The sequence below is a fragment of the Panthera uncia genome, chromosome D4 (assembly GCF_023721935.1).
Source record: "Panthera uncia isolate 11264 chromosome D4, Puncia_PCG_1.0, whole genome shotgun sequence".
Classification (NCBI taxonomy): domain Eukaryota; kingdom Metazoa; phylum Chordata; class Mammalia; order Carnivora; family Felidae; genus Panthera; species Panthera uncia.
This window is the reverse complement of record NC_064807.1, coordinates 81,455,890-81,478,511: the sequence shown is the minus strand read 5'-3', so window position 1 is coordinate 81,478,511 and position 22,622 is coordinate 81,455,890. Positions and strand designations below refer to the sequence as shown.

Sequence of the window (22,622 nt, the reverse complement as noted above, 5' to 3'; positions counted from 1 at the left end):
CTCAGCTAGTACTTAGTTTATGACCATTGTCTTTCCTGAAAATATTGTAGTTAAGGGATTGCCATTTCTTTCTTTTTTAAAAATAAATTTTTTAAGGTTTACTTACTTAATTTTTAGAGAGAGGGAGACAGAGAAGCAATCCCAGGCATGCTCCACGCTGCCGGTGCAGAGCCCAATGCAGGGCTGGAACTCACAAACTGTGAGATCATGACCTGAGCTGAAACCAAGAGTTGGATGGACTGAGCCACCCAGGCGCCCCGGCCATTTATTTCTTAAACTGTTTCTTGTGTGCTCACCTGGTGCTAATTATGTACGCAGTCTTACAAGGGAAATGACATTATTATTGTCATTTTTGCAGATGAGAGAACTGAAAGCAGTTAATGTGAGTTGGCCTTGTCAATGAGAGATGGGATTCAAATCCAGGTCTAATTCCAGAACTCATACATACTCTTGGAATTTCAGCACTAGTTTCTGGTAGAAGAGGATCCTAAGGGTCATTTGTACCTTAACGAGTCTAATATTTAGAAGACATTCCTTTAATGGTGGATGCAAAAGTTAAAACCAAAATTCAGAGTACTGCGTCCTTCACTTTTAGGCATGGGGATAGGAATGCTCTTGCTCTTGGAAAATTACTTGCTTAAAAAATTTTTTTTTTTCTTAACTGGTCATGTTTTTTTGTTTTTGTTTTTTTGTTTTTTTAAAGGTATCTTTATGTGTTTCCAAAGAAAAGAACAAAATCCAAAGTCAGTCTGTGGTGTTGAAGAAAGGTGTTGTGGGGTTTAGGGCAGATCCTTGCCAATGGGGAGGCAATGCTGGCCCTGGGCATGTGACACAGAAGCAGATCACTGTGTAATGGGAGGGCATTTTAATACTTAATGTCTTTTAGGAAGTAAAGCAAAATAGCATTAGGCTACTTAAATACCATTTGAAACAAGATAAAAAGTGAATAATGTGAACTAAAAACATGAAGTCTAACGTGATAGGGACTGTAAGTAACCAGTGTATCTACACAGCTTCAGTTTCCAGGTCAGCATGTATTTCATTCTGCCTTGTTGACCTTACAGATATGCTCTTCTCATTTGACATGGTTAGCCAGTACTTGCTAATAAGTCATTTTGACTTATTCAGGAATGTGAGGCATATTCAGAGAGAGGATTGCTAATGTTAGATCAGAACAGCTGTATACCAAATAATGGGCTCTTACTCTGGAAGCCTTAAGTTCTCAGTATTTCACTTAGTTGTGAGATAAATGGAAGTAAGAATGCTACTTTAATGTTATGTTTCTGCTAATGCTAATGCATGATAATGCCAGAAGAGGAATTTTACCTCTAAGCTGATAGAATTTATAACAGGTATCAAAAACTATAAGTGTGCATGCATTATACAAGTGCAGTGTGATTTTAGTGGAACAGGGTAGACTAGTATCTGTGGCTCTTAAACATGCCCCAGTCATTTTTTTCATTCGTCTGGTGATCTGAGATCTGAATGGTTGACCTACAGGTCAGTTTTCACATGAATGCTGTAGCTTCATCAAGAAGCCAGTATCTCAGTGATAGTGCTGAGTGATGACTTAATAAAAGGCTCTATTCCCTATGTATGTATAGAATGGAACAATTTCCCTAGAGCTGCTTCAGAGTGGTTTGCATTTTTTAATAAAGAAGTCTGTTTTCCAAGTGTACTTGTATTTGAGGTTTGGAAAGCAAAGATCAGAACGACTTCACTTACCAACTATGATGATGATGGCTACTCCTTATTGAGTATTTACTATGCACCAAATAGTATCTTGAGTGCTTTAAAAATTTTTAAATTTCATTTAATCTTCTCAACAGCCTTATGATATGTATCTACTATTATTGTTTCCATTTTTAGATTACGAAAATTATAAAGTCTTGGGGCCTCTTGGTGGCTCAGTTAAGTGCCCGACTTTGGCTCAGGTCATGATCTCACGGTTCGTGGGTTCGAGCCCCATGTTGGGTTCTGTGCTGACAGCTCGGAGCCTAGAGCCTGCTTCAGATTCTATGTCTTCCTCTCTGCTCCTCCCCCGCTGGTGCTCTGTCTCTCAGAAAATAAATAAATATTAAAAAAAAGAAAATTGTAAAGTCTTTAGGACCATGATTAGTGTTTATTAAAAAAATTTTTTTTAATGTTTCTTTATGTTTGAGAGAGAGAGAGAGAGAGAGTGAGGGAGGGGCAGAGAGAGAGGGAGACACAGAATCCGAAAGCAGTCTCCAGTCTGATCTGTCAGCACAGAATGTGACACGGGGCTTGAACTCACGAACTGTGAGATCATGCCCTGAGCCAAAGTCAGACACTTAACCGACTGAACCACCCAGGTGCCCCGATTAGTGTTTAAATCACAGAGAGCTGCTGCAGATGGTACTCCCTTTATAGAGCTGCTCCCTTCTGTAAAATGGGGGCAAGGGTGGGATGGTAACTATAAGGTTCCTTCTAGGTAAGAAAAAAAAATCTAAGAATCTTGGCAACCCCTGAAATTCAACATTATATGATTTGTGCCCCCTAGTACATAAAACTGCCAACTTTTGTAAACCAAGATTTTAGAGTTGATGGGAATATTAAGAAAATTGCCAGGAGTGCCTGGTGACCCAGTTGGTTACGTGTCTGACTTCGGCTCAGGTCATAATCTCATGGTCTGTGGGTTCGAGCCCCATGTTGGGCTCTGTGCTGACGGCTCAGAGCCTGGAGCCTGCTTCAGATTCTGTGTCTCCCTCTCTTGCTGCCCCTCCCCCACTCATGCTTTGTCTGTCTGTCTGTCTGTCTGTCTCTCTCTCTCAAAAGTAAAATAAATATTAAAGCAAAGGGGAAAAGATAACTGGTCAGACCTCCCTCTTCCTCATACTGCAGAGAAAGTGGAGTACGGAGGAAGTAATACCAGAGCAGGGTTGATGTTAGGTGTCTTGCCTCCATTGTGTATCACTTTATTGATGTCTTAATATTAGGAAATTGCTTTAATATCAAAGTGGTATGGACAATTTTTAAAAATCTCTTTATAAAGAGAGTTTGGAAATAGGAATTTATGTATTTTTACCCTTTTTCAGCCTTAGGATATCAGGGAAATAAAGGTTGCAAAAAGTAACTTTTCAGTAACTTAAGGCTGTGAATGTCATGCTAAGGAGTTGAAAATAGGGAACCAACAGAGGAATTTCAAGTGGATTAGGAAATCTAAGTTCTAGGAAGTGAGAAAAAGGTACCAGAGAAAACAGTTACAATAGTTTAAGATTCTGGCATGGTGAAAAGCTTGAACTAGGTCTTTGAGGATTTGAGTAAGAATGAAAATGCTTTGGTGATTGTTAGGTTAATTGGGGTGGGGATGGGAGGGAGAAGGATGGTAAAGTGGAAGTGAGAAGGATGGTAGAGTGGATGGAGGAGTCCTTGGGGATCTTTGGCTTAGGGGTTGAGAGTTGGTGGTATCTGGAACTTGGTACAGGAATGGGAACACAGAAGAAGCAGGCTTCAAAGAGAAAAGGTTCAATTCAACAAGTTGAATTTGTTGGAGCCTATGGGGCATCCTGGTAGATATTGCTATTAGGCATTAGGCTAGATGGGTCTGTGTTTTAGGAGAACAGTCTCATCTGAAATAGAAAGTTTGGGGGTTATCTTTTGGGAAGTATAGGTGAAAATGTGTGTGAATGAGACCATCCAACCCAGGATGAAAGGTTGGCTTGTGTGTTGAGATAAGCCTTTCTTGTCCTCTTGACTTCATTTAAGGAAGAACAGGTCAGACAGGACGTATATAATCTTCATCTGTTAGGATATGACTACCTCTGGGGGAAATATTTGCCAGTAGAGTGGGTAAGGCCATCTAAAAGATATACATGGCTTACTGAATATTGTTGACGATCTGTATTTACATTCTCCCTTTCCTTCCTGACTAGCCTGATGCAAGTTCCACTTGCCATCAGAGTGTTTTCCAGTTTTCCCCCTACGAAGAAATAAGTGTGTTTGGTCACTGCTGCTAGTTTCTCCATTAGGACATTGCTTCATAATTCCTTGTATACAGTCAGTTATCTATTTTCCTTTTTAGATGTAAGAATCTAGGGGTAGCCAGCTTTATTCATCTTTGTATCTCTCATATACTCTAGCACAGTGCCCCTATACATTGAGATTGCTAAGTAAGTGTTGAATTTAATTTTAGGATGTAGGAAAGTTTAGCATCTAAGAAGCAGCAGGAACTTTCTACCTTTAATCCTATTACTGAAGTATCCTTTGTATTTATGTAGTGCTATAAACATATGTTGGTTGTTGCTGTTTTATCTTGACTTAAAGTTTGAATAGTTTTAAATTTTTCTTTTCAGGTTATTTCATCGATATGATTAACTAGATTTGCTTCAGGTTTGAAAGATCCTGGGGTGAAAGGTTAAAGATGTTTTATCTTTTTGTTGTCACACAATGGATTTCTGAAGCTGGGAGAGGAGAGATGGTTCTGAGCTTTAGGCATTAATGGCGAGTATGTCAGAAAGATCAGTGCCCAGCATTGTGTTTCTTTTATTTATTTATTTTTTTTAAGTTTATTTATTTTGAGAGAGAGAGAGAGAGCACGTGAGTGCACAAGCTGGGGAGGAACAGAGAGAGAGAGGGAGAGAATGAGAATCCCAAGCAGGCTCCACACTGTTCGAGGTGGGGCTCGAACTCACAAACGGTTAGATCATGACCAGAGCCGAAATCAAGAGTCAGACAATTAGCCAACTGAGCCACCCAGGTGCCCAACCAGAATTGTGTTTCTAATAAAAAGTAATTTAAAAGTCATTTAGAGAATGGTAGGTTTTTTTCCTTCAATTTAAGTGGTCAGTTTTAGAGAATTTAGTCAAATTATTTTGTTCTTAGGATTTTTTTTTAATGTACATTTTTTGTTTATAAGAACTATTTTCAATCAGAAAAGTAGAATGGAGGGGAAAAAAATCAGCCATAGTTCCCATACTTAGAGATAATCACTGGGATAAAATAGACTAAAATGTGCTTTTTCATGTATGTATGTATGTATGTATGTATCAGAATAGCTGAACTCATCCTGGGAGTATAATTTTACATTTTTTTAAGATGTTTATTTTTGAGAGAGAATGCGTGTGAGCGGAGGAGGGGCAGAGCAGAGAAAGAGGGAAACAGAGGATCTGAAGTGGGCTCTGCGCTGAAAGCAGAGAGCCCAACCAACACAGGGCTTGAACTCAAGAAACGTTGAGATCATGACCCAAGCCGAAGTCAGTCACTTAACTGACTGAGCCACCCAGGTGCCCCTATTTCATATCTGTCTATCTATCTATCTATCTATCTATCTAGATCGATCTATCTATCTATGTATATATATATCTAGATATATATATCTGAGCCAAAGTTGGAAGCTTAACCAAGCCATCCAGGTGCCCCTGTTCTATTTTCATGTGGTGTTTTCAAGGAGAATAAGGAAAAGGTACATTCTTTTGCTTGTGGGCATCTCTTGATGCTTCTCACTAATGGATTTCTCGAACAGAGCTGACTTCTGTTCCATCAAACCATCTGTTGAGGATGGTATGGGGTACTTTTTAAGATGATCTCAAAAGCTTTCTGACCATGTTCAAACAAACTCCTTTGTAAGACTTTTCTTCAGTTAGTCTTTGAAATGACAATGAACAAAGAAATCTCCGCCACTCTCCCTACTGTTGCTGGGACTTAACTAAAAATATTTCAAAAGGATCTAATTCTTGCCTAATTATTCATTCATTTAAAGTTTTATATTTTGGTTTTGACTTGGTTGGTGAAGTTACTCTAGCTGCTTTTGACATGGATATCTTGAATTCTTCAAGAGGAACTTTCTAAGTGGACCCATCTAAGATGTGGGTTTCTTCTTGGACTCTGGGTCCCTGCTGTTGTGGGAATGTCAGCGTTTATTCTTTGAAATAATGGCAAATTCCCTTCTATCTGGCTGTTGCAAAGCACATACTGTGCAAAGGTAGGATTTTATTAGCCAGACTGCTCTGAATACAAGTTGTTTTGTTTATCTTTTGTCACTCCTTCCATAAAAAGTAACAGAGTTCTGGCTAGTATCCAAAATCTATAAAGAGCTCACCAAACTCCACACCCGAAAAACAAATAACCCAGTGAAGAAATGGGCAGAAAACATGAATAGACACTTCTCTAAAGAAGACATCCGGATGGCCAACAGGCACATGAAAAGATGTTCAACGTCGCTCCTTATCAGGGAAATACAAATCAAAACCACACTCAGATACCACCTCACGCCAGTCAGAGTGGCCAAAATGAAGAAATCAGGGGACTATAGATGCTGGAGAGGATGTGGAGAAACGGGAACCCTCTTGCACTGTTGGTGGGAATGCAAATTGGGGCAGCCGCTCTGGAAAGCAGTGTGGAGGTTCCTCAGAAAATTAAAAATAGACCTACCCTATGATCCAGCAATAGCACTGCTAGGAATTTATCCAAGGGATACAGGAGTACTGATGCATAGGGGCACTTGTACCCCAATGTTTATAGCAGCACTCTCAACAATAGCCAAATTATGGAAAGAGCCTAAATGTCCATCAACTGATGAATGGATAAAGAAATTGTGGTTTATATACACAATGGAATACTACCTGGCAATGAGAAAGAATGAAATGTGGCCTTTTGTAGCAACGTGGATGGAACTGGAGAGTGTGATGCTAAGTGAAATAAGCCATACAGAGAAAGACAGATACCATATGGTTTCACTCTTAGGTGGATCCTGAGAAACTTAACAGAAACCCATGGGGGAGGGAAAGGAAAAAAAAAAAAAAAAAAAGAGGTTAGAGTGGGAGAGAGCCAAAGCATAAGAGACTGTTAAAAACTGAGAACAAACTGAGGGTTGATGGGGGGTGGGAGGGAGGGGAGGGTGGGTGATGGGTATTGAGGAGGGCACCTTTTGGGATGAGCACTGGGTGTTGTATGGAAACCAATTTGACAATAAACTTCATATATTAAAAAAAAAAAAAGTAACAGAGTTCCATAATCTCTTTAAATCTATAAGATGGAGATAAGGGGCACTTGGGTGGATCAGTCAGTTAAGCGTCAGACTTGGACTCAGATCATGATCTCACTGTTCGTGGGTTTGAGCCCTACATCAGGCTCTGTGCGGACAGCCTGGAGCCTGCTTCAGATTCTATGTCTCCCTCTCTCTCTGCCCCTCTCCCGCTTGCACTCTGTCTCTCTCTCTCTCTCTCAAAATATAAAATAAACATTGAAAAAAAAGATGGAGATAAAATAGTAGCTACTTTCAGTACAAATTCATGCAAAACACGAAGCCGTTGCCTGGCATATAGTAAAGATTCATTAAATGGCAACTGACAGATTATTTTACATATTTTCTTATATGTACACATTTTGAAATTTCTTTAACCTCTAGGCTGAATGAACAATTATCAGTAATCCTTTTTGTTACTTTAGAGAACCAGAAATTGTAAATGAAAAATGTCAGAGGCTCATCAGTACATGCAGTTTTCTGAGAAATGCCTGTACTATATTTCCATAGAAACACTAGTGACCTCTAACTCCTCAGACTGAACGGCCTTCTAAACTGTTTTCACCTTCTGATTCCGGAGCCACAGCCTTGAACCTGTGTGTACTGTTGTTATTTTTTTAAAATGTTGTAAAATTGAAATGTCATCATATTGGGCTAGCTATTCTGCCTTCAGCCTGGTTTCAAGGCTGTAATTACAAAGCTAGAAGCCTGAAAAACTGTATGAAAGGTGATGCAGGTTGATTAGATGGAAGTTATTAATGTTTCCACAGAAATGTAGATACTTCTTGGAAGCAATATTTAAGCTGAGCAAATATGTGGGTACAATAGGTTATATAATTGAGAATCTTTGGCTTCCCTTCCCCCTACTGTTTTTTTGCCCTTAAGATTTCACATTAAAATTACATTAGGAAAAAGGCATTGTTTTCTTTATAGTTTTAAAAATGTAACCTTGACATTTGTAGGTGGAGAAAGGGAAATAACACTTGAAGCTCTGCCAGCCATCTTTTGCTGTGTGGACCTGTGGTGTTCTGTCCCTGCATGCAAAAGCATTTTCTATTATTTCTGAAGTATGGTTTGTCAGGTTGCCTGTGAGAAACAAAAGCTAATGGCCCAAGTGGCACCACACTCACTGGATAGAGAGCAAAGAGGCAGATGTGAATTTAAGGCTCAGCCAATCCAAAGAAAAGTGTTTCAGTATCTGTTTAGCTCTGGGGTTAGCTTACAGGTTGCAAATCTGGTTGTAGGGCAGGCCATGGTCCGACCAGCTAATGTTTGTTTACACCCACCCCCCGCCCACCAAAAAAAAAACAAAAAAAAACCCCGCATTTTTCTCAACCTCTGTCCAATCTGTTCATTGTACCAAAAGGAGCCTAGAAGATGGAGTTGGGCAAGAACCTTGAAAGAATGGGAAGAGTTCCTAGAATTTAAGAAACTGTGGATGGTTTGCCATGTTTATGTTGGTTACTCCCAAAAAGTTCTTTTTTTTTTTTTTTTAATTTTTTAAAAATTCCTTGTGCTTTTAGTTTCCTGGTTGAAATTAGAGCAATTTCAAAGCCCATTTAGACCCCTGACTTCCTTCTGGGAGCCCCGTTTCATTTCATATCTGACTTTTAAAGCAATGTGTAGAACTTGAATTGCAGTTGACTGGGTAAAAAATACATCAGATCTCTTATTTAATATTTAATTCAGTATTTTCAGGTCTGGTTTGTTTGTTTCTTGGATTTTGAAGCCAGTTTTCCCCTTTCTCTTCTTCAGAGGTCCGGGAAAAGCTTATAGGTTCAGTCATTGTATCTGTAGGGCCTAACCTGGACTTGAGTATGTCTGGGAGGAGGGGAAAGGATTAGAGACCTGACCTGAGCCTTGACATCAGAATGGTAAGAGAGGGCTCAGGCCGAGAAACTAAAGAGCATGTTGAATTTAGGGAGCTACAATGTAGTACTGTGTGGATGGAGTGTATACTGTTGGGTGGGATGGGGTGAGAAGCAAGAAATAAAGGTGAAGTGGTAGGCAGATCATTAAGGATCTACATTTTTCCTGTTTTGGGGATAGATACGGTGTTTGATTAGAATTATAGAATTTTACCTGTTAAGAGCCTTGCCTTAATTTTGCCTGTGCACTGCTGAGACTTCAAAATAGACCAGGTGAATGGTCCTGACCAATATCCAGGTCTCTTGCACCATGCTGCCTTCATAAGTTAAATAAAAATATTCCTAGAGTAATACTTAACTTGATTTTGTAAAAGACATATTATGATTACAATTAACTACTGTTTTCAGGCTTGAATTAATTTACTGGCATTACCCGTAGCTTTTGTTTGTTTACATTTGGGTAAAAAGGGATACTTTTATTTAAGATTCTGTTATGGTAAATACATGATTTTAGAGTCAAAATGGTAACTAAGGAAAAATATCAGTAACGTTTTAATTTGTCTCTCTAACCATAGACTGAGGAGTCACTGATCTTTTTCTTTTCCCCAAATGCCTATTGGAGAAAAGCTTATCAACTGGATCTTCTTTTGTATTAAAGAAAATCATTAGACTTAGAGCCACTTATTGATGATCACTTGCCACAAAGTAGGAAATTTATGTAAATCTTGTGACATTTGAACAAGATGATTATTTTTATACCCCTTTCGGGAAATAGGCCTACGGTAATTAAGTAAACAAAAATAGCGGCGAATGTGGGATTTGAATCTAACTCTTAACTCAGACCTGTGCCCATTTCACTGTGCATCTGTTTTCTAAATTAAACCATGGTAAGTCAGTATAAGCTTTGCACTAAATTTCAGATTGCTTGTGAGAACACTGACTTGGTATATATATGCTCTGAGGAACTAATCTATATTTTTTTGTCCTTATTTATTTATTTAGGATCATTCCAGTGACCTTGGATTGTCTGTCCCTTTTTAAAACAATTTGAGTCAGTAACCAAAGACCTTAGATTTCTCAGAACATTTCCTTATTTGTTTAATGTGTTCTATTCTGTGAGGCAGATGGTTTTGGGGGTATGTTGGTGTATTTATGTGACTTAGGAGTCTGTTTTTTACTGAAAAACTCCTATCATTTGCCATTGTGTTGAATGACTTGAACACATATCGGGGTTACTTCTAGCAGTGGTTTGAATTCTTCTAGCTAAGAATCATTTTGCTAGCTAGATCTGGTTGCTGAGAATCTGGGCAAGACTCTGGGAATGGTAGCCAGATCTAGCCATTCCATTGACTTGTTCTCAGGAGATAGGATTAACATTGTTTTACCTATCTCCTAAGGCCTTCTGCATTAGTGGTGATCTTTAAAACCAAAGACAGCATTATTAGCCAATGGCCTCAGGGCTGGATGGAAAGAATGTAGGTATAGTTACTGAAATCCATAATTCTTGTGACCATTGGAGGAATTTGTTTTAGGACAAATATAAAGAGTCCTTCTTTCCTTGGGAGGTAGCATGTATCTGGAATCACTGCATCAAGCACTTTATAGGCTCAAAATATTAAAAGGTTCAAGAATCACAGCAAGTAACTGAAGTGACATTAGGGTTCCATCCCAGGTCTTTGAGGGTGAAGTCATGAATGGGTCAATAGTTCTGCTGTAAACTACTTTTTGCTACCACTGACAGCACTGAATTGGATGGGCCCTAGGGATTATTTAGTAGTAGCTCACATAGGTTGAGCTCTGACTTTGTCCAGTACCATGCAAAGCCTTTACAAGGACTATTGCATTTATCCCTTTTAACCCAGATTTATAAGGTAGGTACTGTTGTTAATTCCAATTTATAGGAGGTTAGGATTAATCCTACTTGGATTATATAGACTGAGAGTGTGAAAGGGTAAGTCTTCAAAGAAAAATTAGGATGCCATTAACAGAAGAGGGGAGTGGTTGCTAGGCAGATAAAAGCAATAGATGTCTGCTTTAATTATTTTTTTTAATGTTTATTTTTGAGAGAGAGAGAGAGAGACAGAGACAGAGAGAGAGACAGAGTGCAAGTGGGGAAGGGGCAGAGAGAGAGAGGGAGACACAGAATCCAAAGCAAGCTTCAGGCTCCGAGGTGTTAGCACAGAGCCTGATGCAGGATTTGAACCCACGAACTGCAAGATCATGACCTGAGCAAAGTCACATGCTTAACTGACTGAGCCATCTGGGTGCCCCTAATGATTTTTCTTAGTATTTTCTTTCTTTGTTTTTTTTTTTTTTTTTAGTCACCCTCTTTGTGTTTGATCTAGTCACTTTGATTTCAGAATAACGTTTGCTTTCAGAAAATGTATTAAGTTTTATCCTTTCTTGAGACTTTTAGTATAGTTCTCTAAGGTTCAGAATCTGAGGTCCAGAATAAGGAGTGTCTTGCCTGAAGTCATTATCACTAAACCAAAAGAATTTAGGAGAGATCTTCTAACTTCTAACCCTGCCTTCCCATGCTTTTGTCCTGTTTTCGAGTCAGCTTATATTAAGTGAATGCTTATTCTCAGTTTCACTTCTGGCAGGATGTTGTATATTTAACTCATGTGTAAAGATGAGTTATTTGCTTATTACCTTGCATCTCTCGACAGCTTTTCTGATTCCCATCGCCTTTATGTATATAGAAAGGCTTTGAAGTTGCTTTGAGGTGAACCTTCTCAGTCATCTTAGCCACTTTCAGCAACTTCCAATCTCTCCTGTTCAGATCAGATTTCCATATTCAGACCTTCCACACTTCATTCTAGACTTAGATTTTCTAATTCTGTGACTGTGATCCAGAGGTAGGGATGTGTTTTCCGTTTAGTTCATCCTGCATTTGAGCACCATCCATAATGTATTGGCAACTGTTCTGGGCATAGAAGCAGCTCTACAGATGGTTATAGCATGGTTCCTAACCTTGAAGAGCTCATTATGTCGTGGAGGAGGCAGGTATTTTTTAATTTATTCCTCTTTGAATGTTTATTTGTTTTTTAAGAGAGAGAGCGAATATTCGTGCGTGCACAAGTAGGGGGAGGGAAAGAGAGAACAGGAGAGAGAGAATCCCAAGCAGACTTCGACCTGTGAGCACGAGCCCAACGTTGCAGGGCTTGATCTCATGAACCATGATACCATGACCTAAGCTGAGATCAAGAGTCGAATGCTTAACCTGCTGAGCCACCCAGGTGCCCCATTGCTCTGTTATTTAAAAAAAAAAAAAAAAAAAAAAAAAAAAAAATTTTAATGTTTATTTTTGAGAGAGACAGAGACAGAGCGCGAGGTGGGGTGGGGCAGAGCGAGAGAGGGAGACACAGAACCCAAAGCAGGCTCCACGCTTTGAGCTGTTTGGCAGAGAGCTTGACGTGGGGTTTGAACCCATGAACTGTGAGATCATGACCTGAGCCAAAGTCAGATGCTGAACCAATGGAGGCACCCAGGGACCCCCTTTAAAAAAAAAAAAAATGTGTTTTTTGTTTGTTTGTTTTGCTTCATTATTTTTAAATTAACCATAGAGATACTATAGTTGATACTTACTGAACAGCTTTGTGCTAGGCTTGTGAAGTAATTCAGCTACAGTTGTGAACAAGACAGGCCAGGTCCCTTCTCCTATAGAACAAACACGTTGTCTCATGGTGAAATCAAACATTGAACACGTAATTTCTTGATACAAGTAATGTCTTGATGAATGCACAAAGTGTTATAGATAATTATAATAGGGTGCTTTGACCTCGTGTGTGAGACAAGGGTACAGGAGGCAAGAGAAGCTTTTCTGAGGAGATAATCTTATTTTATTTATTAATAATAAATTAATAATTATAATTATATTATATATAATTATATATAAATATTATAATTATATGCACATGCGAGTGGGGGAGGAGTGGAGAGAGAGGGAGACAGAATCCTAGGCAGGCTCCTCACCATCAGCACAGAGCCTGATGCAGGCAGGGCTTGAACTCATGAACTATGAGATCATGACCTGAGCCGAAGTCAGATGCTTAACTGACTGAGCCACCCAAGCACCTCTTTTCTGAGGAGGCAATTAAACTAAGGATGAGTAGAAAACAAACTGGAGAAAGTAAGCAGTTGTTCCAGGGAAAAAAACTTGCATCGGCTACGTATAGCACACCTAAAGTGTGTTTGCTATTCACTATGCCTGATTTTTCTCTTCAGTGTGTTAGCTACACACCAGTCAGACAAATGTAGCTCAGACATTTTGGGCCTGAAATGTGCTTTTAGAGTTCTTTATTCTGACTTGAACTGCATACTTATTAATGTAAAATTGCTTCTATTTGTGTGTGTAGGTAAATTTTCATCATTTGTGAAAATTTTAAGTGAAATTACCATTTGATATTTGTCATAAGCTCATATTTTGTATATTTTGCTTTCTTTTGGAAAATAATTGATAACATTAAGTAGAGCATGACTGATACTTAATGAATTGTAATCTTTCTGTGAATTTTTATTCCAACTAACGTTGGCATGCTTACTCGTTCCTCATCAGTACCTTGTGGTAAGTGCTGTTATTCTCTCCATTTTTTTAATATAATGATGATGAAATGGAGCCTCAGGGAGGGATGGATATACAGTAACTAAATTTAATAGAGGTAGGATTCAAAACCAAATTTGACTTCTGAGTCTGAATTTTTGAGTCTTCTTAGAGTAGTAATTCGTGAATCATAATCTTTTTTCCCTATTGTTCTCTCTTTAGGTTTTTGTCAGGATGAATTGCCAGAGCTCGACCCAGGCACTAGTAAGTTCTGAATGTTCCCAGTGTTTGTGGGTAAGAAATGGATGTGTGTATGTGTACTTTTAAATGTATAACTTAAGGGTGTCATTGGTGGCCTTATTGATTCAGATTTTCTTTCACTTTGATTTATAATTATGAGGAGGGCATCTTTTCTAGTTATGCTTTCGTTTTCCTCTCATATTATTCATTGGCTAGAAATGTAATCATTTAATAGAAAGTTGGTTTGCTAAAAATTTCTATTTAATATTAATCTCCTTTCCTTGTTCTCCACCCTCCCATGAAACCAACAACAAAAATTGTGCTTTCATTTATGCACACATGCAACCATATATCCATAACCACTTTTCTAAAGTATTGACTAGCTTTGACATAATTCTTTTTTCTTCTGAAATGACACGGGTGGCAGGACGTTTAAAAGAGGGATTTTTCTTGGTTTAGGTATTTATAATCAATAACCTTTGTACCACAGTTTAGTTTCTAAAGCACCTTTATCTACATTAAAGTTAACATTAAGAGGGTGACCATTTCAAGTTCTAATTAAATGATGTTTTTCAGGACTCTGTCTTAATCATAGATAATCATCTGTGTTTCCAGTGCTTTCAAAATGTGGCATACACCACTCTGGGATATGGTTATAGCTATTAGAAATAGGACATGGGAATATCCAGGTGTAAAGACCTTATTCTTCTATAATGCCAAAAGGTCAAATGATAATTCAGATTTGAGAATTCATGAGATTATCTAGAGTTATTTTTCTAGTTCGAGTACTTTTTAGGGTCACGAGACTGGCTTTTTGTCACCAATCTGCTGTTGAGGTAAGTGGTAAAGTTTACCTTCTCACCATCCTAGCTAATATCCGCTCTCTGAGGGTGTGGACCTTTTCCTATATTTTTCCCATACATTTTAACAGTATAAAAATTCATGTCTGTTTTACTCATACTTAGTAATTGCAAGACAAAATAAATCCCGCAATGCTAATCAAACACCAGGAAAATAGAATTGTCTTTCTAGAAATCGTAAAGTTTAGTCAGCTTTGTAGGTAGTATAGGCTGTTTGCCCTGACATTCCAGTATCTATGAGTGAACATAATATTTTCTCTCTGCCCTTCTCTTATGAATAGCCCTCACTCAGGAGGAGGAAAATATAAATTCTTGAGTCATGGTCCTTTCTTGGATTTTTGAACATTAGGAAGGACATTGAGATGCCCTGAAATCTTTCAGACAAAACTGCACATAAAATGTGCTAGATAATTGAGAATTGTGTTAAACATTGCCTGCTCTCTCTGCTTCAAGCTCAGTTCTAGGCTCCAGGGGTATACAAACAGATAAGTCTAGATCCTGTCCTCATCTATTAACAGTCTATTGGAAAGTATTTACTTGTCTGGAATTATTTGAAAAAGCATTTTTTTAAACCTCTATTTAGCACATAATACCCAAACTTCTCCTTTCCTGTACTTAATAGCAGTTAAAAATACCTCATGCCCATCTTCCAGAAAAGGTCCTCATTAAGATTATTATTGAATTTTCTTTTTGGGCCAAGTAATCCTAAATCATTTAACATTTCTGCATAGAATCTCTAGCCAGATAGGGTGATTTACACACCTCTGCATTCCATGAGAATGAACAGATACTGAATCATAATTTTATATATCAGTGCAGAATAGGAGTTACCTAAAAAAATCGCTTTAAAAAAATTGTTCTTATGTGGTCCGTATTCTCAATAATCCGCAAATTATCTTTGTGAAGTTAGTAGTATTTTATTCCTCTCTCTGTCTCTCTCTCTCTGTTATTCCTCTCTCTTTTATAACATAATATTACATAATAGTATAATAACAAATAGCAAAAGTAAAAATTTATCATCTCTGTCTAAGCCCTTTGGAGTTCAAATGAGCATGCCTAGTCCTACCAAGTGATAGGAAACCATATGGACTGTATGTGTTGTCTTACGTTGGTTATGAATATTGAAATTGCAAACTCCATGCCTTCTGACTGGGAAGGAATAACATCTCCTATGTTAATGCCTCATGACTTTTGCACATTAGATTGAGGACAATAGGGATTTCTCTGTGATGCCTCTTCAGAATTGAGAGGCCCCAATGTCTCCTCTACCCTTCAAATTCCTGATAGGGAAAGACTGCTCATACTAGCTGTTTTTTGGAACAGGAAATGCCATTGTTGCTGATTTCCCATTGTGGTTGACAGTAGCTGTAGACAGCAAGTTTGGGACAACAGGTGGGATGTGTTGGAAATAGATGAGGAAAAACTGATTTTGTCCAATTCAAATGGCTTTTTTTTTTTTTTTTTTTAACTTTTTCTGTGATAAAGCAGATGGGTAGCCAGGCTTAGAATATGGGCAGCTGTTCACACTCACTCTGGCTGCCTTCTTATGATTCCTGGGCTTGTTGGAGTCCAATGTTATGGCACAGGTTCAGGCTAAGTTCATTTCTACAAGAAGCATCTCTGTACCCTGCCCATTAGCATAAGCTAGGGACAAGGGCAGTCAAAGGTCAAGAAAAGTTCAAAACAGCATAACCTTTCTGTGCTTCTGTTTCCAAATAACCCCAGTCTGCCCTGCTCCCCGAGTTTTTTCCTCAACTATCGTGTTTACCGTGTAGTTGTAAAACTCAAGAGAACAAGGACTGACTTGATACAAGGGAAGTTAGAGAATAGAAGTCATTGTTGCTTAAAACAGGAGAAATAATTGATTTATGTTTGGGGGCCAATTAGGCTATAAAACGGAACAGTAAAGGGACCTATGACTTTAGGACAGCTACTTGCTCTGATTTCTGTCCCACAGACAAGGGGCTCCCCAATAAAGGCTGTCAGCTTTCTAGGCTAAATTATTAATTCCTTTCATGCTTCTCAGGGATTGTAAACAGCACATAATACAGGAAAACAATTGACACTGTTCAGTTATTGGCCAGATAGAGGGTCAAAGGGTAAATAGTTGGATTAGCAACAGCTGTTCTTCCTCCTCAGTCAAACTTTTGTTCCTTCTTATCTATTTCAGCAAAGTCCTTCCTGTGTTTTTGGCCTCTAAATAGTTAAATCCATTTCTTTTCTTGTAGAATAAGCCTACAAATAATTATTGACCAAAGTTCAAAATACTCAATATTTTACTTCAGTTTCCAAAATTGAAAATGGGCATTCTTTTTGGTATGTGCTGACCATGTTGTTTGAAGTTCAAAGGATATTATCCCAAGGAAAGTAACTACTTTAAGTTAGACAGATTAGAAGCTTTTTAGCTATTTTTACCAACTGCTTGAGGTTCTTGGTGCAGCTTGATTAAAAGAAAAAGAATTGCCTTTGTTTAAAACTGGTAATGCATGATAATAAGTAGGATGATGCATGTTCATTGTGGAAAACACTAAAAGAAAAATATAAACCCCCTGATCCCACCACTCAGAAATAACCATTGTTTCTTATTTGAGATTATGTCCTTCTAGCTTGTCTGAGTTTGTTTTTTACATAATTAGGAATCATAACATGTATACAACTTTGTATCTTGTCCCCGCCCACCCATCATTACATTGTGAGCATTGGTCCAAGTCATGAAACATTTTTCATAAATATATTAAAAATTTTTTTTTAATATTTATTTTCGAGAGTGGGGGGGAAGGCAGAGAGAGGGAGACACAGAATCTGAAGCAGGCTCCAGGCTCTGAGTCAGCAGCACAGAGCCCAACGTGGAGTTCGAACCCACAAACCGTGAGATCATGACCCAAGCCAAAGTCGGATGCTTACCTGACTGAGCCTCCCAAGTGCCCCTTTTCCATAAATATTTTTAATGGAAGAATAATATTTCATTCTAAGGGAATAACTGCCATGATTTTTTTTTTTTAACCATTCTCCTGTTGTTGGACATTTAGGTTGTTTCCGGAAGGTTTTTCTACATTCTATAATGCCATGGTAAACATGTTTTTGCATAAATTTTTCTCTGCATTTCAAATGAGCCTTTTAACATATAAACCAAAATTCTTCTGAATTAAGAGCATGGGAAAGGTGCCTGGTGGCTTGGTCGGTTAAGTGTCTAACTCTTGGTCACAGGTCAGGTCTTGATCTCATGGTTGTAAGTTCAAGCCTTGTGTTGGGCTCCACATTAAGTGTGAAGCCCACCTTTAAAAAAAAAAAAAAGGTTGGGGGGGTGCCTGGGTGGCTCTGTTGGTTGAGTGACCGACTTCGGCCTAGGTCATGAGCTCATGGTTCGTGGGTTTGAGCCCTGCGTTGAGCTCTGTGCATACAGCTCAGAGCCTGGAGCCTGCTTCAGATTGTGTGTGTGTGTGTCTCACTCTACCCCTCCCCCACTCATGCTCTGTCTCTCTCTGTCTCAGAAATAAATAAACATTAAAAAAAATTTAAAAAAAGGCGTGGTCTCTGGCTCAAGGTTGCTTAGGTTCTATTTGGCTTCAGTGTTTACTAGGTCTGTAATATCTTGGCTAAGGTATTTAACATCTCTGGACCTCAGTGTTTTCATCTGTAAAATGGGGACAGTAAAAATTTATTCCTACTTTACAGGGCTGTTGTGAGGATTAAATGAAGTAATACACACACAAACACACACACAGATATATTTACATTTAGAACAATGCTTGGCAAATGGTAAACGCTGTTAGTGTGTGCTATTCTAGGCTATGTAGCATAATGTTGAGATTCTTGGTCTTTCTATATTAATGGTTGTTGTAACTGCACTTTATTCAATTAAAGTAGCCAATGTTTTTTAATTACACAAAGATATATCATTCCAGATGTTAGCAGGTGTAAGTTTCTGCTTCAAGTAAATAGTTCCCTCAGAGAGGCAGAGCTCACATATTGCTGACTACTTTGGCCAAGACTGTTCTTTACCATCTGGTTGACTGTTAGGGTGTTTTGTTCCCCATCCCCCAGCCAGCAGTAGGTAACCTCCCAAGTGACCATCTGCCAGTCCATTTATTTAACCTCTTAGGAAACTAAAGAAGTTAACCTCTGCTTATTTAAAACACATACCCAATATTCTGGTTTCTCTTCAAATCGTATAAATCTTTCGCCTAAAACACATACCCAAATTATGCACTCTTTGGTCAATACCATGCTCATTCTGGGGAAAAAATTTGTACAGTTAAAAATCTGACCATTATTATTTTATTTTATTTATTATTTTTTAAAATGTTTTTTTATTTTTGAGAGAAAGAGAGAAGAAAGCACACGAGTGCACGTGTGAGCGAGAAAGAGGCAGAGAGAGGGAGAGAGAGAATCCAAAGCAGGCTGTGAAACTATCAGTGTGGAGCCTGACGCAGGACTCATACTCACAAACCGTGAGATCATGACCTGAGCTGAAATCAAAAGCTGGACACTCAACCTGTTGAGCCACCCAGGAGCCCCCATTACTATCTTATTTTATTTTTATTTTATTATTATTTTTTTAAATGTATGTTTATTTTAGAGAGACACATGCAGAGTGTGAGTGGGGGAGGGGCAGAGAGAGAGAGAGGGAGACACAGAATCTGAAGCAGGCTCCAGGCTCTGAGCTTTCAGCACAGAGCCCAACATGGGGCTCGAATTCATGAACCGTGAGATTATGACCTGAGCTGAAGTCAGATGCTTAACCAACTGAGCCACCCAGGTACCCTCCCCATTATTATTTTATTCTATTTTTTTATTTTTAATTTTTTTTAAATGTTTATTTTTGAGAGAGAGAAAAAGAGAGCACAAGCAGGGGAGGAGTAGAGCGAGAGGGAGACACAGAATCTGAAGCAGGCTCCAGGCCCAGCAGTCAGCACAGAGTCCGATGGGGCTCAAACCCACAAATTGTAAGATCGTGACCTGAGCCAAAGTCAGACGCTCAACCGACCATGTCACCCTGGTGCCCCCCGTTACTATTTTAAAAACACTGCATACTTGGGATTTGTGCTGACACAGACTTACGTATATATATACATATGTGTATATATATACGTATATATATGTGTGTATATATATATACACACATATGGGTATATACATATATGTATATATATACGTATATATATGTGTGTATATATATATACACACATATGGGTATATACATATATGTATATACCCATATATATTATAATATTCATATATAATATATAAACCTAGATATTATATATTATAAATATATATAAAATGTATAATATACATATTTTCCCCCTGCTCATCAGGGATCTAGATATAGATAAATGGGCATTTAAAAAGAGACATGAAAGTTTATCTTTGCCCTCTCTTGCCATACTGATGGATGCCCACCAAACAGGGATCCATTGGTGATAAGGGTATGAATAAGCAAGATAAAAAGCACTTTCAGAATAAAACAGGCTAACATCACTAGCTTGCTCTGGTTTTGCATTCATCTGTCAGGTGTTTTGGGATCCCAGGGATCCTTCAGTCTACAAAAGAAGAATGTATTGCTCAGCTAGCGTACCCATAGATTCCTGTCCAAAACTCTAATATTCTGTATGATGTCTTCATGGGTTCATTCCTGGTTGTCAAACTATATGTCACAATTTTTGATCTCAGAAAACTGTTCATATAAGCCCAAGTAAATTTAAGGTGGGATGTTAGAGATCAAGGAAGGAAGGAAAATTAACATTTACTGGGTATCCCTTATGTGCCATGCACTTTCATATATTCAGTAAGAGTGAGAAGGATTATATCATATAAAATTATGTAATTTTAAGTTTGACTTGGTAATACCTAGTCTTTTGTTCTTCCCTCCCTTCCCTTTTTCTCTTTGATGTGTGCCAAGCTGTGACACAGTTTGTGTCCCCAAGGGGCTCTGGTTTAGTCAGGAAGATGGACACAAAACTTGATAATATGTGGCTACTCCTACCACTAATAATAACTAATACTTATTACACACTAAGTGCTTCCCATGCAAGCACTCGTAAAACTTGTTTAAAAAGACACTATCCGTATCTTACAGATGAAAACATTGAGCCCTGAGAAGTTAAAAGACTCACCCCAAAGTACATAGCGGAGAAATACCTGAGGTTTGAGAGCTGTTGTTTTAACTCCTGTTCTGTCTCTAGCTCTCTTGAGTGTGGCAAGTCTCAAATGCTAATGGGAAAGCTTAAAACAGTATAATGACTTATATATAATGGGCTTTTTTGTATATATACAGAAGAATACACTATTTTTTTGGTGTCATTTGGGCTCTTTTGCATACAATTAGAATGGACACAAATTTGGACACAAAGAATTTTGGACACAAAAAATAGGTTCCCAAAGAGATTTCTTCTGTGGCTCAGGTTCAGGATTAGTCCACTATATGTCAGACAGATTCTTTCCTGAAACAAATGAAGATAAATGCACAGATCTCCCTTGTTTCCCCCTTTATGTCCCCATGTCCCCTTTCCTTCATAACACTTCGTTAGTGATTTAGATATTTCACATTCATAACTGTTCCAAGGAGCCTGTTTACAAAGCTTCAGCTGAATCTGCTAGATCACTGCTACATCAGGTCTCTGAATGTGGCCTTTTGCTGGGGAGTTCTCTTCTGATAAGGATTCTTTTGAACAGGGTAGGGGTGGGATGAGATTCAGAGCTTAGGCTGAGCTCATCCCCTTGACCTCTGCCCCTATTACAGAGTTTATACTGACTTGGTAGGGACTCCCTATGGAGCCAAGAGTTTAGGACTTGTTTACAATTGATGAAAAGATAGTTGCATTCAAAGGCTGTTGTTGGGTCCTTGGGTAGTCATGAATCTCTGCCATTATCTCTGGTGGGTGTAGGGAGTGCTGGAACATCTGGGGCTGGAGATTTGCAATGGATGACTAAGAAGGAATGAGAAGAAACTAAAGCTAGATAGTTTGCTGAAATTGTTTCTACAGAAGCAGTATTGCAGTAACATTTTGAGAACAGAGATTTGTACAAACCTGTGCTTTATTTCATTAAAAAAAAGCTGAAAGTGGTTTAAATGCAGGGTATGATAACAAAGGAGATGCATGGGAATTCTTCTCTTCCTTTTTTGATGTCTCATCAGAGAAAATTTGCTGTTAGGCAAATGTATCAGTGGAGGGAACACTAGATTATTAAAGCCACCTTCTTCAGAGTTATACATAGTTTTACAAATTGGTATTTTCTCTAAAAATTTCATGATGCTCTAAGTATGCTGGGACAAGTATAGCAACTCTGTCCCAAGAGTCTTCGTATACCTTTTCTGGGCACACTTTGATCAACTCTGACCACTCTTTAGCCTCTATACCTGAAGTTACTTTTTTTTTTTTTTGGTCCAATATTTGTTGTAGATGTGAATCTGAAAAAAAAGATAAGCATCTGTCTTTGAAGGATGCTCATAGTCACTATGAACCAAAACTAAATAAATACATCCTCTGTTGGAAAGCATAGGAAAGCAAGCTGCATTAATAATGATTCAAAGTGACAATACCATCTTGTATCTTTTTCATCTCCATACAAAATTCCATGTGCTAAAGGTAGTCTGGTCTATAGATGTATTTTGTTTTATTAACTGTATATTTAAATAAAAACCTGTAAGACTTTCGTAATAATTTTGAATTTTTGGCCTTCCTGATAAATTGGGTCTAGATTTCTACATGGCATCTGTTGGCTGGAACAGAATAGTGACTGCCTTTTTGACCTCAGCATGCACTGTCAGGTTTGTCATATACCTAGATGACCTCCTTCACCCATTTATGTCTCCTTGTCAGTCTTCTGTAGGCATTTGAGTTTGTAGCTCCTACATTAAAAAATGATAATTGTCAGTGCAGATGAAGGAGTGAGAAAATGGAAACTATTTTGAGTATAATCTAATAATATCTGTTAAAGCTGAAATTGTGCAGTTTACTTTTACAGATTTAGCAGCTTAAAATTTAAAGATTAAAAAATTACAGATTCAGCAATTCATGTCTCAGTCTTTATCCTATAAGAAATGACAGGTAAGCAAAATTATAGTCACAGATATTCCTTTCAGCATTATAATAGCAAAAAAAAAAAAAAAATGGAAACAGCTTGAT

The 22,622-nt window shown here is 38.2% G+C and overlaps 1 protein-coding gene across 4 annotated transcripts in view; it reads left to right on the top strand.

Moving 5' to 3' along the window:
- Positions 1 to 22,622, top strand: part of NR6A1 (nuclear receptor subfamily 6 group A member 1) — a 230,694-nt gene that overhangs the window by 21,916 nt on the left and 186,156 nt on the right. For all 4 annotated transcript variants that reach the window (XM_049628660.1, XM_049628655.1, XM_049628676.1 and 1 more), the window contains exon 2: positions 13,616 to 13,657. In XM_049628660.1, the coding sequence (XP_049484617.1) occupies positions 13,616 to 13,657 (42 nt within the window). The remainder of the gene's footprint in view (positions 1 to 13,615; positions 13,658 to 22,622) is intronic.